Source organism: Eublepharis macularius, chromosome 3 (assembly GCF_028583425.1).
Source record: "Eublepharis macularius isolate TG4126 chromosome 3, MPM_Emac_v1.0, whole genome shotgun sequence".
Taxonomy (NCBI): Eukaryota; Metazoa; Chordata; class Lepidosauria; order Squamata; family Eublepharidae; genus Eublepharis; species Eublepharis macularius.
Genome location: NC_072792.1, coordinates 168,652,089 through 168,670,319, shown reverse-complemented (window position 1 = coordinate 168,670,319; position 18,231 = coordinate 168,652,089). Strand labels below are relative to the sequence as shown.

At 44.6% G+C, this 18,231-nt stretch overlaps 1 protein-coding gene across 2 annotated transcripts in view; it reads left to right on the top strand.

The window, feature by feature from the left end:
* Positions 1–18,231, top strand: part of FAT3 (FAT atypical cadherin 3) — a 457,110-nt gene that overhangs the window by 391,209 nt on the left and 47,670 nt on the right. For both annotated transcript variants that reach the window (XM_054973889.1, XM_054973888.1), the window contains 5 exons: positions 80–294; positions 1,793–1,930; positions 7,405–7,548; positions 9,572–9,769; positions 11,341–12,139. In XM_054973889.1, the coding sequence (XP_054829864.1) occupies positions 80–294; positions 1,793–1,930; positions 7,405–7,548; positions 9,572–9,769; positions 11,341–12,139 (1,494 nt within the window). The remainder of the gene's footprint in view (positions 1–79; positions 295–1,792; positions 1,931–7,404; positions 7,549–9,571; positions 9,770–11,340; positions 12,140–18,231) is intronic.

The following is an 18,231-nucleotide window of genomic DNA, read 5'->3' as shown; positions in this document are numbered from 1 at the left end:
GTTGCTGATGTTGATTTTCAAAGAATTGTTGATGTCCTTGGGTTTGTGCTATATGAAAATCCCACTTTCTGTTTTCAAGGGTCCATATCTATAATTGAAGCTCTGGACTATGAAACATGTAAGGATTTCTACCTGGTCATCGAAGCCAAAGATGGGGGAAGCCCAGCGCTGAGTGCTGTGACGACGGTGAATATCAACGTGACAGATGTTAATGACAACGCACCCAGGTTCAGCCAAGAAGTCTACAGTGCCGTCATCAGCGAGGATGCATCAGTTGGTGATTCGGTGATCATGGTGAGTAGTGAAAACTTCACCATGTTGGTACGCCAGATGTGTGCTGCTGCCTCTGTCCGAGCACTAAGCAAAGTCTGAAGTTTCCTTCCAGCCAAAGGAGACTTCATTCAACTTATATGAGAGCTGGTGTGATGTGTATTTGTTTCCGTGTCTATTTTTCTTAATTTATATCCCATTTTTCTCCCCAATGGGTACCAAAAGTGTCTTACAATATTCTACTCTCTCTTTTTTTATCCTCACAACCTTATTCTTACAGCAACCCTTTGAGGTAGGTTAGGCTGAGAGTATCTCAAAGGTCACCCAGCAAGCTTCCATGGCAGAGTGTGGATTCAAATGCATGTATCTCCTGGATCCTAGGCTGACGCTGTAACCACTACACCATGCTGACTCGAACTAGGATCTGGGAGGCCCTGGTTTGAATTCCTACTCTGCTACAGAAACTCACTGGATTATCTTGGGCCATTCCTTTCTCTGAGCGTAACCTACCATTTTTACTGGAAAGAGAGACAACTGTGAAAACAAGACGCCATTAAAAATATTAAACACTCAAAAATACATATATTATTCAATATTACTGTGTAATTGTGTGCAAATGTAAGACAACCCCCTCTTTTTCCCTGATGGCTTGCCTGCAAAAAACAAAACTAGTCTTCAGTTGAATAAATACTCCATCTCACATGGCAAGATTTGGGTCCAGTAGTACTTTAAAGACCCTCCTTCCCAAGAGCTCAGGGGGCATTCCTTGACACTGTCCAGCAAGTTATTGGCTTGGTATGGGGACAGCCTGCTCTCATTGGCATGGTGCCTTAATCCAAGGTCTCTATGGAGCAAGGAGGATAAGAGAACTAGGGACCAATTCAAGATAGTCATATGAAGGGCGTAATTGTTATTTTTTTTGTCTGGCTTCCTTTTACTCCATTAGTCTGGGGAGAGGAGATATTTTCTGTAACTGGAGTTCATGTAAATGGGTCATTGTTTTGAGAACCAAAAGCTATTAACAACTATTTCCACTGTCTTTTCTGTTAAATATAATCCTTTAGTAAATCTTTTTATAACCTCTGCTGGAATTTTTACATCTCAAGCTCAGTTGAACATCTAGGTAACATACACACCCTCCTTGTGAAAGCAGGTGTTGCCCAGAGAATTCAGTAGCCTGTGACCTCTGCTACTTATAGGAAAATCCCCAAACCAGGTTGGCGGCTGCAAGTTTCTGTTCTGTTCTGAATGTTCACGAGGGCAAGCAGGTGAGAAATGATGTGAGGGGATACAGATTTGTTTCACATCCAGAAAGAGGCACCTCAGCCATGATCCCCTACCCGTCCTGGAACAATATCTTGCTTCTACAACAGTCATACTGGGGAAAACGCATGCTTTTTGTGTGAATGTGCTTTGTTGATGCAATTTAATAAAGTGTTTCACTTGGACTTTGTGATTGGAATGCCATGGGACTTCATCCGTATCTCTAACATCTCTTTCCCATTCTTCAAATCCTCCAAAGGTGATAGCGGAAGACCTGGACAGCTCCCCCAATGGCCAGATTCATTTTTCTATAATCAATGGCGATCGGAACAATGAATTTTCAATTGATCCCAGCTTAGGACTTATAAAGGTTAAAAAGAGATTGGACCGAGAACGGGTAAGGCCACGTCTGGTTGATTTGCTTCTCTTCCTTGTCAGAAAATAGTCTCGTCCTTAAGATGACCTTTGCTGGCGTGAATGCTAACGTACCATTTTTACATTGTGTAATTAGCATAAGAAAACAATCTGACATTCCTAGATCCTATTTTTTGATCAGCCCAGGGCATGCAGATGCCATTTTGAATCATTTAACAAATTCCCAGCACATTTTGTTGCGATGGTGTTTGAAACCTCAGAGGTCACAGATTTTCAGAAAAACGACAATGCAAAAATTAGCTCCCATGTTCACTATAAGCAGCGCACACCCCCTCAAAGTTTCTGTGCCTGGGCACTAAATCTGCACAGAACATGGAACTGATTACCATAATATGAGGATAATAAGATTTAGGGAACAAGGAGTGTCTCTTAACTTGGAGAGATGAAACCTAGGCATTTTTTGTGGCATTACTATAAGGAAATATATCCTAGTTGCATTGTTTATTGGCTGTCTTACACTGCCAGGTTGATTTTGTTGTTGTTTTTGTGTTTTGTAATCCATCTTGGGGAGGGAAGGCAGCATCGTATAGCTCAGTCTCATCCGATCTAGGAAATTAAGCAAGGTTGGCCCTGGTCAGAACTTGGATGGGAGACTACCAGGGAAGACTGAGGTTGCTTCGCGGAGGAAGGCATTGGCAAACCACGTCTGCTTCTCGCTTTCCTAAAAAGCTCCTTGCTAGGGTTGCCGTAAGATGGTTGCGACCTGACGGCACATACATACATTATCTATCTCAAGTGTCAGTGAGGAAGGCAGGCTTGAAATGAGGTAGGTAGGTAGGTAGGTAGGTAGGTAGGTAGGTAGGTAGGTAGGTAGGTAGGTAGGTAGGTAGGTAGGTAGGTAGGTAGGTAGGTAGGTAGGTAGGTAGGTAGGTAGATAGATAGATAGATAGATAGATAGATAGATAGATAGATAGATAGATAGATAGATAGATAGATAGATAGATAGATAGATAGATAGATAGATAGATAGATAGATAGATAGATAGATAGATAGATAGATAGATAGATGATAGAGTTTACCAAGCGTGGAAATTTAAGGAAATGTCTGCCTGGGAAGAGCCGTTAGCTGGTAGCGGGTGCCCCAAATCCCTATTTTGCTCTGTTCCATTTAGGACCATTTGGATTTTATCCTCGGGGCCCAAGAATCAAGCAGGTGTGTCTTTGGGGATTGCTGCTATAGGTGTTAAAAGTGGTACTCTCCACCTGAATAAAAAACTTAGGCTGGCCCCTAGAAAGCAGTATGAACACAACATACTAAACATTCTTTGCGAAAAATAGTTACATGACTTTATAAATCTGGGAACACAGAACGAAATCCAACATGATACCTCCAAACAACCAAAGTAATGTTAAGGGCATTAAATGAAACGGGCAAACATGTACCCGCAACCTTAACTTGGAGAACTGTTCTGTTTGCCTCAAGGCTGCAAAAGAAAACATCCTTTCTGTATTAACATGACAGCAGGATAAAGCTGTCAATATTTGGAATCACCATTGCAAACAGTTTCCCAGCAGAACGCAGGGGAAGCAGAGGCTGTGCGGATTTATTGCCATCTGTAGACGGTCAGGGAAAAAAGTCTCAAGGAAGCATTAGGCACGCTTCGGTTCCATTCGAATAAGCAGGGCAATCAGCAGATATTGAAGAAGTGCAAATTCTGTCGATCTGGATGGAATTTGAGGCTGCATTCCTGCTTACTCGGAAGTAACGCCGAAAGCACGAGTTGCAAGGAATTGCACAGGCTGCTGCCAGCCCCCATCTCTCCAATAGTACTTAGTTGAAGGCGAGGTGTGGTGATAATTGGAATCTCATCAACGTTCGTGTGCATCACCCGCTTCATGGGCGAATCCTTGGTTCTGGCAAATATTGTTGTGACTAAGAGCAGGAGTCCGCTAGCACCTCTAAGACTAACAAAATCAGTGATAGGGTATGAGCTTTCATGAGCTTAACTGTTGAGATGAGCTGAAGAAGTGAGCTGTGGCTCACAAAAGCTCCTACCCTACCACTAATTTTGTTAGTCTGAGAGGTGCTACTGGACTCTTGCTTTTCCCTACTGCTACAGACAGACTAACCCGGCTACCCATCTTGATCTGTCTCCATTGTTGTGATTAGTTGGTCGCATTATTTCCCTGCAGATGCTAAGTTCTGCTCTGATCAAGCTGCATTGTAACATTTACATCCTGACTCTACCTTCTTTGCTTTACCCCTCCTGCTTCTTGACGGGGACATAAAGGCCCAGGGCTCTCCACTCCTCCTTGTATCTAAAGAAAAGAGTGTTGACTCTTGAAAGATTATACTCTTGAAAAATCTTCTTGGTCTCTAAGGTGCCACTGAACTCAAATCCTGACATTAAAGGCTGTGGCTCAGTGGAAGAGCCTCTGCCTTACATCTAGAAGGTCCCAGGTTCAGTCCCAAGTATTTCAAGTTTAAAAGATCCAAGCAGTAGATGATGTGCCTGAGACCCTGGGGAGCAGCTGCCAGTCTGAGTGGACCGTGCTGACCTTGACGGATTGATGGTCTGATTCAGTATAAGGCAGCTGCATGGGTATTCATGTGTATTCCCAGGGAGGTGCATCACAGCAGGGCATAGCCTTGCCCAATAGCAGTTGCCTTGCTAGTCTTGCCAGCAGCAAGAATGTTTTTCATCCTGGCAAATAACTGCTCATGTCACATGGAGTCCAATCTCCTATTGTTTACAAAAAGCAAAGCAGGGGAAAAAAGAAGTTTAAAGAATTGTGTAACACAGCTGGTATAAGATCCAATTAATCTTGGTATTGATCTTATTGTTACAACTAATATTGTAGATGGGTTGGACTTCACAGCTGGGAAGTAGAGAATAATTAGTTGGCTACCAAGCCAGCCTGCCTCAGTTTGTGAATCCCTGGCAAAGCCCACACATCTTCCACTAGCATAAAATTTGGACCTAAGTCTCAATGAAGCTAACTGGACTGAACTTCAAAATAAAGATGGTTAGGATTACGCTGTTTCTGACTTTCTCTTGATTCTGCACCTTCATTCCAAAGTTCTGAAATGACATATTTGGTGTAGTGGTTAAGAGTGGGGGGACTCTAATCAGGAGAATGAGGTTTGATTCCCCACTCTTCTGTTTGAAGCCAGCTGGGTGACCTTGGGCTAGTCACAGCTCTCTGGAGCTCTCTCAGACCCACCCACCTCACAGGGTGATTGTCATGAGGATAATAATAACATACTTTTTAAACCGCTCTGAATGGGTGTTAAGTTGTTCTGAAGGGCAGTATATAAATTGAATGTTACTGTTGTTATTATATCCCAAGAGTTCTGGGGGGAGAGTTTTTCATCTGTATGGACTGTTACCAATTAACACTGTGTAATCTGCTGAGTCCAAATGAGAAAGGCAGACTATAAATACAGCTAATAATAATAGTAGTAGTAGTAATAATAACAGCCTTGACTAATACAAATCATCAGATTCTGAACCTTTAGCAATTCCATGACATCAGAAAGACGCCCTCTCAAAGCTGCTTTTAATTGAATTAGCATTTGAATTCTGACAGTGGGATCCTAAACAGATTTATGCCATGCTAAACCAAGGACTTCAGAAGGGTGTAACTCAAATTAGTATTGCACTGTAAGTATCTGAGTTCTAGTTTCACAAATGTGCTTTAGAGGCAAACTACACGATACGATTGGCACGCGACCGAGCGAGTGTCGAAAAACCGACCTTCACGTGTCTTGCAATCCTGGTATGGTCACACGTCCTTGACTGGGCACGCGTCCACAGACCCCCCTGTTCGATGTGTGACTGTTGCAGCAAGTGCATGGTTGGAAGGAACGGTTCAAGCATGTGCGAACTGGCGGGGCATGATGTGATGCAATTCGCGACTCCTGGCATAGTGCAGAGGAAACCCGTTCACATGCGGACACAGGGTCTGGCACAGTCTGGCAGCGCAGGCAAGTGTGCGAAAGAAACACGCGGCGACATGTGTACGTCCATTTGCGTGCCATTCACGTGCCGTTTGTCTCGTGTAGTTTGCCTCTTAGATCCCCTGGAGTTTTTTCACGGGCAGAAGGATTTCCACCTTTGGGTGACACAACCGTCTCACCTCCCCCCTCCCATGGCAGCCTGAAATTACCACCTCCTCAGGCCCTCAAGTCTCCTATTAACAAGATTTCAAGGAGGAGGCGGTGCAAACATAACATCTGCTTGGCCTTTAGTGGGATGTTCTCGTGATCCACTGCCTGGCCGTAACTGCTTAGGCGATTGGATTTTTTAGGGGTTCTGCTTTCAGTGAAGCACCAAAACTGATGGCCGTGTTACAATCACTGGGTGAACTTTTTAGAAGGGTCTTTGGGATCTATTCTGATAATTCAGTTCTAATTGTAATGCCGTAAGAATATAACTGATATCTGTGAAGCTTAAAATTGTTTCTTACACCTGCACATTTGTCCAAATTACAGCGGCCGATACTGGATTTTCTGTGCAAATTACTGAAGGTGTTTATTTATTTTTTTGAAGTATCTCATTATCTGCAGCTCGGATCACCCAATGTGGTAATTTTAATGCCAAGGACGCCCTTATGGTTACGAATTGCCTTATAAAAAACAGAGTCTGAGACACATTCTGGCAATAAATGGGAAAATAGTGTTATACAAAGGCCAGGGAGAGTAAGGAGGGCAGATGTCTTTTGTTAGAATATAGCATGTAAGGCCTTAATCGATATATAAATGGGCATAAAGGTGGCAGAGTCCTGAACTGGTAGAGGGGACTGTGTCTTTTCAGACTGCAAGTAGGAAGGGAGGATGTCTTTTTTCCCCCTGCCCTTAAAAATCTCTGCAAGAAGAAATCTAGTTTATTAGTATGAATGGTTCTATCTAGGATCATGCCAAACGTTCATCCACAAATATTTTTAGCATTCAGACCGTGGTTGGGGAGGAGGGAGAACGTTCCATGAGTTGGGGGAAATAATGTTTACTATTTTGCTGGCTGATTGGCAGCTGCTTCGGAATATTTAAATACACCTGCCTTTGTTCCTGGAAATGTGATCCCAGCCAATCAGAACCACATAGTTAAACATCACAGTGCCATGTAGCGACTCCTTTCTGGCTGTATAACTGTGCCCCAAAGCGAGACCAGTACCTTTATCCCGTTTTCACAGTCCTTCCCACTGAAGAAACATAGCTGGCCAAACATTTAGGAAAGAGTTCTGCCCCCTTACCACCACCGTTTTCAGCTAAACCCTAGTTGTAGCCCTTTTCTTGCTGTGTTTGTTTTTTACTTGCAGAAAAACTTCACGGAGAACCTTAAAGTACAATCTGTAGTAGTATACTCCATTCTCCTCCAGCAGGACGCTTCCAGTTCTTCTGCACTGTCCACGTATACGCCGGATTCTAACAGACAGAAGGATTTTGAACCTTTTTGCAGACTGATTTAAGGGTGTTTTTTTTTTTACCTTTTGCAGGTGTCCGGGTACTCATTAGTCATTCAAGCAAGAGACAGTGGCGTACCGTCTTTGTCAGCATCTGTAATGGTCAATGTCGACATTTCTGATGTGAATGATAACAGCCCCGTATTTACGCCTGCCAACTATACCGCTGTGATCCAAGTAAGTTTATCCTGAGCATCACCTCCTCTCCCATATTGATCTGGCCTTTAAAATATTAAGTTGTTTGTGTTTTAGTGGGTTTTGATGATTTATCCGCCCACAGTTTGTTGAATTACCTCCAAGGAAAGGATAAGGATACTATTCTTAAATTCCATAACATGATTTGCGGCGATAACCCAATCCAGAGAATTGCTACAGAATTTGCTCTTGATGAAACAAATTGTTCAGGGGTTACTTCATCTTTCAGAAGTGGCCGCTGTAGCTATGTCCTGTGTTCGTACGGGATGAAGACTGCAATCCCGTGCATACTTACATGGGCTGCAGGGCTAAAAAGCAATCATGTCCATATAGGAAACGAATAAAACTTTCCTATCCTTTACATGGTGCTTGAGAGCATTCAAAACATCACCCTTTATATTTGCTCATTAATTCTCACAACAGCCTTGCAAGGCAGGCATTGTTGTTATTCTCATTTTGTGAACGGGTGGACAGAGGCTGAGAAACAGTGGCTTTCTATGTCCACCTTTGTGAGTTCATGGGTCTGGTAAGAGTTACAGGGTAGGCTTTGGGGGGGATTTGTCTGGCACACCACCATGCTGCTTGGTGTTAAGAATGTTAATTCCGAAATAAATCAGTGGGGCTTATTTTTCACTAAGTGTGCACAGGATTGCAACCTCAGCCTCCACGCTACACCAGCTCTCCAAATTCATGACTGTTGTGTGTTCTGGAAGGGCACAAAAACACCCCCGCGAATGCAGGGTTTGAATTGCCCCCCATCTGCTACGCAGCCTAGCAGAGTGGTGTAAATCTTCCCCCAGGGCTTGGCATTCCTGTTTAGACATTCCTTCTCCTTAGAGTTCAATGTGGAAAACTGCAGAACTTATAAATCTCTGATTGAGTACAGACTGAAAAGTCATCGAGAAAAAAGGGCCAATCTGCCTGTTGAAATGACTCCTTTTCTTTGTGTTTGGGCTGTCCGTCAGCTCCCAAAGGTAAAACACATCTGTTGTGTTCTGTCAGTTCAGCTTGCTTCATACTTGAGTTTATGGCATATTCAGGACAGCCGGGAAGTACCTTACTGCTAACAGAGTTGCTGCTAAAGGAAACCGCTGACGTTTGAGAATGTTGGCGGAGATAGCCTCCCCGCTTTTGGCTCCTAGGGCAGAAAATCCAGAGTGACCCCCACCACCACTCATGGTTCAAAATATGGGGTTGGATGCAAAGGACCACCAAATGAGCAAAACTGGTGGAGAAGGAATTCCCACCACCGTCCTGCTGCAGCCCACCGAGACCCAAGGGTGGGGGGTTAAGAGTTCTTCGGGAGCAGTGTAGGAGCATGGTGTGAGTCGACAGTGGCACAAGGGGAATCAGTAACAATGCCCCCCCCACTTCTGCCACCTTACTTCAGCACCTTTGAATCCAACCCCGTAACAATGAACAATGACTGGCAATTGGCGGCCCTTTAATATACCCCCAAATCTAAGGTGGGCTACCTCATCCTACGTAACAGTAGGGCTGTCCCTGAGTGTATGGGAAATGCAACCCTAGTTCATGTGTACCAGTCTTGTTCTAAATGATTGTGTGAACAGGCCCTTCTGTGTGGTGTGGTGGTGGAGAGGCGCTCAAGTCATAGCTGACCCCTGGCAAGGTTTTCGTGCCGAGAGACTAACCGAGGTGGTTTGCTATTGCCTGTCTCTGCAACCCTGGACTTCGTTGGAGGTCTCCCATCCAGTTACTAACCAAGGCCGACCCTGCTTAAGATCTGCCAAGATCAGGCTCACCTGAGCTATCCCTTCTACGTTGTACAAACTGGTAAAGTTGACCCACTTCCTGCAGTCACTTCTCAGGCACCATTCAGACCCCAAAACCGAATTGGATGGAAATGCTGCCAAAAACAGTATCTTCAGTTATAAAAACACCACATTCTTACATATTCTAGGCAGGAAACGTGTTTGTCTCAGCAGTGTGCCAAGATGTATAATTAAAACCCTCTTTTTTATCCACATTGTGTATCTACACAAAGGAAAACAAACCGGTGGGAACAAGCATTTTGCAGCTGGTGGTGACAGACAAAGACTCCCTGCACAACGGTCCCCCTTTCACCTTCTCCATCTTGGCGGGCAACGAGGAGGAGGAGTTTACGCTAGACCCACAAGGCGTCCTGCGTTCGGCGGTGATCTTCAAGCACATGGTAGAGACCGAATATGTGCTCTGTGTTCAGGTATTGTGTTATTTTCACCCACCTTGGCAAGAAGTGGCCGGAAGTCATTCTCATACCAGAGAATTGTCCTGCCAGTATACCTACACCACTTATTTATAATAATACGTTTTTCTGCATTCTTTTATACTGTGGACAACCCTTATTAGCAACTCTGAACGCTATCTAGATGAACAGATAACCAGCTGCCTTCCAAAATCATTTGCATGAAATGGAGTTTTGGAAGTGTCTGACATTTAATTCTGTAAGATGGTGGGGGTTTTTTTCGTTTTTTGCATGCGGATGGATAAGAACACTGCTCAGAAATGGCAAGGAGAAAAATTCAGATTTTCTCTGATCTGAATACATAAGCAGCGCATGGATCACTCAATTTTTTTATTTAGGTGTTTGTCCCCCACTTTTCTTCCCATTGAGGACTCAAAGCAGCTTTATCACATGGTCCTCCCACCCTCCATTTTATCCTTACAAGAACAACCCTGTTGGGTACGTTAGACTGAGACTGACTGGCCCAAGGTCACCCGCTGAGTTCTGACGGCAGACTGGGGAATTGAACCTGGGTTTCTCAGATCCTAGTTCGACACTCTAATCAACACATCATGCTCAAGGTTGTTAAGCCTCTGCTGAGGGAGGAGGGTCCCGAAGACAAGGTTAGGCTCTCTACTCAGACCTTGTAGCCTTACCAAAATAATACTGGGGGTAACTAGCTGCTCACTATTGAAAAGGAACCCCATTGAAAAGGAATCGGGTCTCTGGTCATCCCCAAACCAGAGTTTCAAAACTACCGATCTAAGCCCAAGCTATATTTGCTCCCCCAGAGGATGGAGTGGGCCCCTCGCTCAATGGCTGTGCAGGTAATTCACATGCAGAAGGGCTTTGGTTGAATCCCCGGCATCTGTTGCAAAAATGATTACTAGTTGCAAGGCTGAAGATTGCCTGTGCCTTAACCACCTTGGAAAGCTACTGCTGGGACATACATCAAAGGGCCAGACAAACAACTGGTTCTGTCTCAGTACAAGGCAGCTTCATATTAAGGTGGAGAAACAGCCATAAAAGAGAAACTGTTTGTCCCAGTGCTCCATTGAAACATTTCATGAAAGAATCAAGCCCCGTCTAGCTGGGAAAGATTACTTGGCAGATTTACGGTGCATTCCTAAATCAACGGGCTTCGAAGGGTTCTTGCTTAGGATTGCACTGTTTTTCATGTATGCATGTTTTCAGCTTGATATTTGAGATCGGAGGGTGGAGTCCTAAGAACCAAGAGCAAAGCTCCGCTTGCAGAACCTGTCTTTCTTGCCTTCTACAGCTTCCTGCACCACCAAGAAAGGTTCTGAATGTCCCCTCAGTAATGGGAGGAGGAGGAGCATGAACTTGAACTAGGAAATCCACAGAAATCTCAGATCCCTCCTTGTACAGGCAGAAGTACCTTCTGTTTGCATAGGGTTACCTTGGGGGTCCAGAATTTAAAGAACTGAGATTTCTGAAATCCTTCCTCAAAGGGATGCTGAGTTAGTGCTGGGCCAGTATTTAGAAGTGAAGGCTTTTTTCTAAACCAAATCTCTTATATATTTCATTAGGCAAAGGATTCTGGGAAGCCTCAGCGGGCCTCCCAAACCTACATCCAGATCCGTGTTATTGAAGAAAGCATCCACAAGCCAACAGCCATTCCCCTGGAGATCTTTATTGTCACTATGGAAGACGATTTCCCGGGTGGCGTTATTGGGAAGATCCACGCAACGGACCAGGATATGTACGATGTCCTCACGTACGGCCTGAAGTCGGAGCAGAAAAGTTTGTTCAAGGTCAACAACCATGACGGAAAGATCATTGCCCTCGGAGGGTTGGATAGCGGGAAGTACATCCTAAATGTATCCGTGAGCGATGGGCGGTTCCAGGTGCCCATGGATGTGACGGTCCATGTGGAGCAACTGATGCAGGAAATGCTGCAGAACACGGTCACCATCCGTTTTGAGAACGTCTCCCCCGAGGATTTTGTGGGGCTCCACATGCATGGGTTCAGGCGCACCCTGCGCAACGCCGTCCTCACCCAGAAGCAAGACAGCCTGCATATTATCAGTATTCAGCCCGTAGCAGGTACCAGTCAGCTTGATATGCTCTTTGCCGTTCAGATGCACGGCGGTGGTTTCTATAAGCCGGCCTACTTGATTCAGAAGCTCACCAGTGCGAGGCGACACTTGGAAAATGTTATCCGCATCTCCGCCATCCTGGAAAAGAATTGCTCTGGAATGGATTGTCAGGAGCAGCACTGCGAGCAAAGCCTGTCCATCGACTCCCATTCTCTGATGACCTACAGCACAGCACGAATCAGTTTCGTGTGTCCCCGCTTCTACCGAAACGTGCGCTGCTCATGCAATGGTGAGTGGTGCCCCGGCCCCCAGTCCCCCGCTTTAGAGCACGGCCTTTATAGCTCTGATGCCGATCAGCAGAGGCAGTTCAATTCAGTTAGTTAAGAGGGCTTTTGCAAAACAGAGTGGCTGAGAGAATGGATTTCTTATGCTCAGCAGGCATTGTTGGTGTTTATTGATGGCAAATGGGAGGTGAGGAACTTTGACCCCCTTGGAACAAAGCCGGAGACAGTCCAGGCAAAAAGGTCCATAAACCATGTGCCATGGGTTATAGGGTTTCCAGCCAAATGTTTGGGGCATGAAAAGGGTGGCTGATGTAAGGACAGCATGAACCCACATTCAGCATTTTCAAATGGAGGGTGACATTTGACCCGAGTGATAAAGTTAAAAGGCCTCTTTTCAGTCTTGCTTTGGCAGGAGAAAGGGAAGCCAATAAAGTATTTCATTAAGTAATTGGGAGCAAAGGAAGGTCCTTGACCTTTTTCAACCTACATTTCGGACTCTAAGGCTGTAGCTGGGTGATTTTTTGTTTTTTAATTAACCACCTTGGGAACATTTGACTCTTCCTACCATTTCCAAGGTCTTATGAGATCTGCACATCTCTTATAGCTTCTGGCACTGTTTATGTGCTATAGCTGCGTGCTACTTTTAGAGTTGATATCTAAATATGAGGAAGTGGTGTGTGGCAAATTACCACTGCCCACTTGGGAAAGGTTTCCAACATTTGTGATTTATCTGTTATATTTTAGAAGTATTGCATCATTCAGTGGTGTGAGAATGCCGAGGAAGGTTCTGCAAATTGTTGCCACTGCATTCACCATGTCCTGGGGGTTCCAGTGTGTATACATGTGCACATGGGGACACTTTGCATGACCTAGCCTGGTTTTGTTGGGTAATAAATAGTTCTGATCTTACAGAGAGTGGGGCAGCAGCCCTCTCACCTTTCCCAGCTCACATAGAGCTCTTTCTAATGATTGTAACTGCAGAGAGGTTTGGGTTGTGGCCACTGGATGGTTACTCTTCTCTCACCCTATTGTACAAGGTCTATTGCTGCTGCTATCTAACTTGTATTTCTTGCAAAGTTATACAAGATACAGAAGGGAGTATAAACACCTGATGGTCCCAAAGCTTTGCAATTGATGTCGGGAGTGCGAGGGACACACAGATGAGACAAATTAATAGTGGGGAAGGGATAAGGGAGTTGTTGAGTGTGTATTCACTAGACAAAGTCGGTTACAGCCCAAGAACCTCTGAGCAGAAGAAGGAATGGCACAGTATTGAAATATGTATCTTACTAGGAATGCTATTCCCACTGGCAGATGCCATGGTTATTTACAATTTATGTGTGCCAGCTGTGCAGAGGTTTTACCTAGTTTACCTTGATTAGCAAACTGAGTTATCAAAACACCAAATAGGCTGAAAGACAGGAAAGCAACAACTAGGGAATCTCCAAGGGATCAGAAGTTTGTTTCGGCTTGGATAACGTCCAGAAAAACAAAGTGCTTCCATCTCGATCTTCAGACTACAATCCATAAAGTTTCATTTTCAAGCCGTCTGGATTAATCCCATCGATGCTAATGAAATTGTTCAGACCCATAGATGTCCAACCAGATGTCCCAAGCAATCAGAGGAGAGGACTGGGGAATTTTCTTTCTTGCTGGTAATGTAAATGCTCACAACGTGGCCGTTTCCACATGGCTTACCTTGTTCCGGAAAACAGTGAAATCTCATGCAAAATCTTGCGAGAAGACGCTGTTATTCCATCTTCTCGAGTGATAACAGTGTCTTCTTGTGCAATTTCAGGCGTGATTTCGCTGTTTTCCGGAACAAGGTAAGCCATGTGGAAATGGCCCATAGCTGTTTTCCCATGCCGAACCATCTGTGCTGGTCGGTAATGTATGCTAATAAAACCCCAAGTAATTAAATCCTGCAAGGTTTGGAAATGATTTTCACTGGCAACATTCCTTTTCCACAAGGGAGTAAATGGGATTACGTGGACCCTTCTCCTGCTTTTCATTTCTCCCATGCACTTCAGCACTTATATTTCACCTTATTCAGAATGGGGCCATTGACCTGTCTATTCAAGCAGGCAGCAGATGTCCAAGTTAGGGAATTCTTGAGGCAAGAGATCTTTCCCCACACTGCTACCTGCTGTTATTTCATTGGCGATGCCAGCAACTGAACCAAGGACCTTGTTGGGAACCTTAGTTTTTGGATACTACCCCAACTTGGGGATCCCGACTTGACTTGTGGCAGATGACGCCTCAGTTTGGCCTTTAGTAATTCATTTCTATTCCTTTCTTCCATCCTAAAACTCAATGTGGCATACCTCATTTCCCATCCAGGCACTGGCCAGAATCAGATCTAGCTTCGAGATCACCGAGCCCCATGTTTTCAGATGGGTCTTGAAGTAAGGTCTGTTCCCCTGCCTCGCAACAGCGGCAACTCTGCTAGTTGAATGAATCATATGTCGAGAAATTGATCACACATCAGTCACAATTAATGTAAACAGGAAACTCTGTTGATAATTTTTATCTGTTCCAATGTAGAGGTGGCTTCTGTTAAAAGGTTTCGGAAGGTAACAAATCAGTTCATGTTTAAATCAAGGCCTTGACCGGCAGCCAAATTTGGCTTCTACAAACTGGGAATCATCCTCAGGAAAACACTTCTTCCCCTTATCAGCTGTAACTGTGTTTAGCTCTACACCAGCAACATTGCTAACCTTGGTGAATGCTAACCAGGTTTACAAACAAAACTTATTTTGTGTGACAGAATTGCAATTGGAATAAACCATAGCATACTGTGCGTTGATGCTGATGTAATGTTAAACTATTAGCTCAGTTCACACATCATGTGAAACCATGTAGCTAGTAAACCATAGCTAGTAAACTATGGTAGCCTTGGTTAGTAATTGGATAGGAGACCTCCAACGAAGACCAGAGTTGCAGAGGCAGGTGACGGCAAACCACCTGTTAGCCTCTTGCCATGAAAACCCTGCCAGGGGTCACCATAAGTCAGCTATGACTTGAGAGCACTCTCCACCACCAACCATGGTTAGGTATCAGCCATCAAACCAAGATCTAAAGTTGGTTTAGTCTCAACCATGGTTTCATGTGATACACAGATGCAAACATCCTGGTTTAATCTTAGCTTGTTCTCCGGCCACACTTTCCCAGGCTACAGAGAGAAAGTAACAAAACTAACATTTGTCAAGGCTAACCCATAGCTGAGTGATCTGTGAACGAAATCTCGGTTTCGCAGACTAACCATAGATAAATTCATCATGTTTTTTGCAGGATGACTGTACCAGGCAATTTGTTACACCTGACAAAGTTAGGGGATTCGCTCAGGAGAGCGTAGAAAGCAGTGTATGTTCCTGAGGCCGATTCTCTATCTGCAAATTAGGGAGCAAACATTTCATCCCAAGCCACGCTGTGCTGAATCATCCTCTTTCGACAATCCTCAGATAGCTCTCTGAGCCACATTGGGAAACTTTGGAGTGTTTACAGCTGTTGTGGGCAGAAAAACAGGCACCTCCAGGAAGCAGTTTTGAGAGCCGTAGTCAGAGGAGAACATGCGTGTTGGAGAGGGGAGTAGAGAATCTCTCATGTGACAGTGATTTCGCCGTTCAAGAATTTTGCTGACACTGTTGTGCGGTACATATTATCGTTTAAATGCCACTTGTCACAAGTCAACGTTAGTGCTGACACGCTGTCACCCTGTAGTATGACAGCAGTTGGTTTCCATGTCTGGAGAATAAATACAAGAGTCAACAACAGCAACCATAAAAAGAGGAAGACGGGCTCTGTACTTCCGTTCTCTGGGCTCATTTTGTAAATGACACTTCAAAGGAAGCCGTGAACGGTCACGCCTTCTACCACAACTCCAGTCATCCAGTAATAAGCATCCAGTTTTGAGCAGTGCTCCCAGTTTGAGTTGGTAGGCTGTATCTGCCTATACCATAGCTGCAGCTTTTCAAAATGGTTTTGTCATGCGTTGCCTGATGCCACTATAGGAGGCAGGTTGAGGTGAGACTTCTTAGCTCACACTCATAACCACTGCACTGCACCCACTCTAACATGGCAAAGAGAGGACAGGGAGGAATGGCCAAGGTGCACACAGCCTCTCCTAAATAAACCACCCCTCTTCTAACATCATGTGCTACAGTGGTCGTAGCCCTTGCTTGTACATCAGCATTTATCCCATGGATGACTGGTTGATGTGACACTGCAGAATGCCTAATCCCAACGTGCACTGATGTATATCCACAGTGGATTTTTTTTAAAAATGGAGACATTGATCCATGCAGCCAAGCAATCATTGCCGAAGCATGATCTCAGGAGTCACTCCAATTCAGATACGTTTTCAGTTCTTGGGATCACATCCTGCAACACTTAAATGCCTTGATTGGGGTCGATTGGTACCTTAGTACTTTAACATGTTGAATTCAGAGTGCTTCCCTGGTGGCAGTCTGTGTGGACTTCCTCTATACCTGTTTCAAGAGAAACAGGAGAACTTAGCAGGAGAAAGAGCACTGGAGAATCCCCGTCCCCTTGATTTAGGGTCACTTCTAGCCAATTACTCCCAGGGCTTTTTTTCAGTGGGAATGCGGTGGAACAAAGTTCCGGCACCTCTTAAAAATGGTCACATGGCCAGTGGCCCCACCCCCTGATCTCCAGACAGAGGGGAGTTTAGATTGCTCTCCACACCACTGAGCAGCACGGAGAGCAATCTAAACTGCCCTCTGTCTGGAGATCAGGGGGCAGGGCCACCAGCCATGTGACCATTTTTGCCAAGGGCAATTTAAACTTTAAAAAACTCCACCCTTGTTCCAGCTGACCCAAAGTGATGTCACTGTGAGGTCTTGAGTTCCACCACTGAGTTCCACCACTTCTTTTCCCAGAAAAAAAACTCTGATTACACCCATCCTCACCTCCCATGTTGGGTCTGAGCTGAACTCTTGTAGTTTCACCTGGAACTCAGCCAGTACTGATGCTGGTCCTAGAGGTGATGCCTGATGCTTCTCATGCCACCAACAGCCAGAAGCAAGCAGATTCCCTACGGTACATCGGTGGCCCCAGTTGCTTGGGTCTCTTGGCCAAAGAACTGGCCCTGGATCTGTTCATCTTCAGAACTGTTAGTTCAGAATTCTGAAGTCTAGGGGAGCAACTGGGATATAGAGAATTCGAGACACATCCCAACTCCATACTTTGCTTCTATAGTTCAGAAGAGCACTCTTGAGTCTCAGTTTGCCTTGAGAGACCAAAAATTACCATTTAATGTATGCATGTTGAATTTAATTCTAGGAGAAGCAAAGAAGAAAAGAAAAACTGCTGGACTTCAGAGCAGATACTCAAGCGTTGGCTATAAATCCTTAAAGGTGGATAACGGACCTAGGAGTGCTTTACTGACTTTTAGTCTCTGCCGTTGTGAAATCACCCTGGCAATGCATGTTAGCCAGGAGCAAAGCTATAAGACATGATTTGTAGCTGGGGGCTCTTCTGAGTGCAAAGGCAGACATAAAGAACTGTCTCCAGAGCTTCAGTATTTCAAAAGTTTTGTGACAGCTATAAAACTCACCTACAGGAGCATGAATAGGAAGTTGAAATGCCTGTGGTTTATCTGTCAGGACCACTTTTACGCTTTGATAGGAATACTGGCTTGCACAGAATACTGGCTTTGTACAAGCGCTGGATTGCCCCTCTGAAGCAAAAGCAGAATTATACTGTTGGCAAAATGGGGCAGAACCATTCAATTCCCTGGCAAAATTCTTTAGGACAGAAGTTTTTTATGACAAAAAGCGGTTTTGCAATTCTGGCTCCTGAGTATCTAATCTTTGCTGGAGATGTAAGAACCAGTGGAGTTCTTCAGTGTATATGTGGTGGGATTAAAAGAAAAAAGTGGGGGCATGGGGGGAATCAAAACTCAGCCCAAAATATATTGAAGATGTTACAAAGGTCAAGCTACAACAGATAAAATATCATCAAAACAAATATTTACTATGTGGTGTACACAACATAGGGCCTGAATGTCAGCCTGTATTCAAAGTCAAAGCAAGCTTTATGTACGCTGTAATATTTTCAAACACGATGAACATGTCAA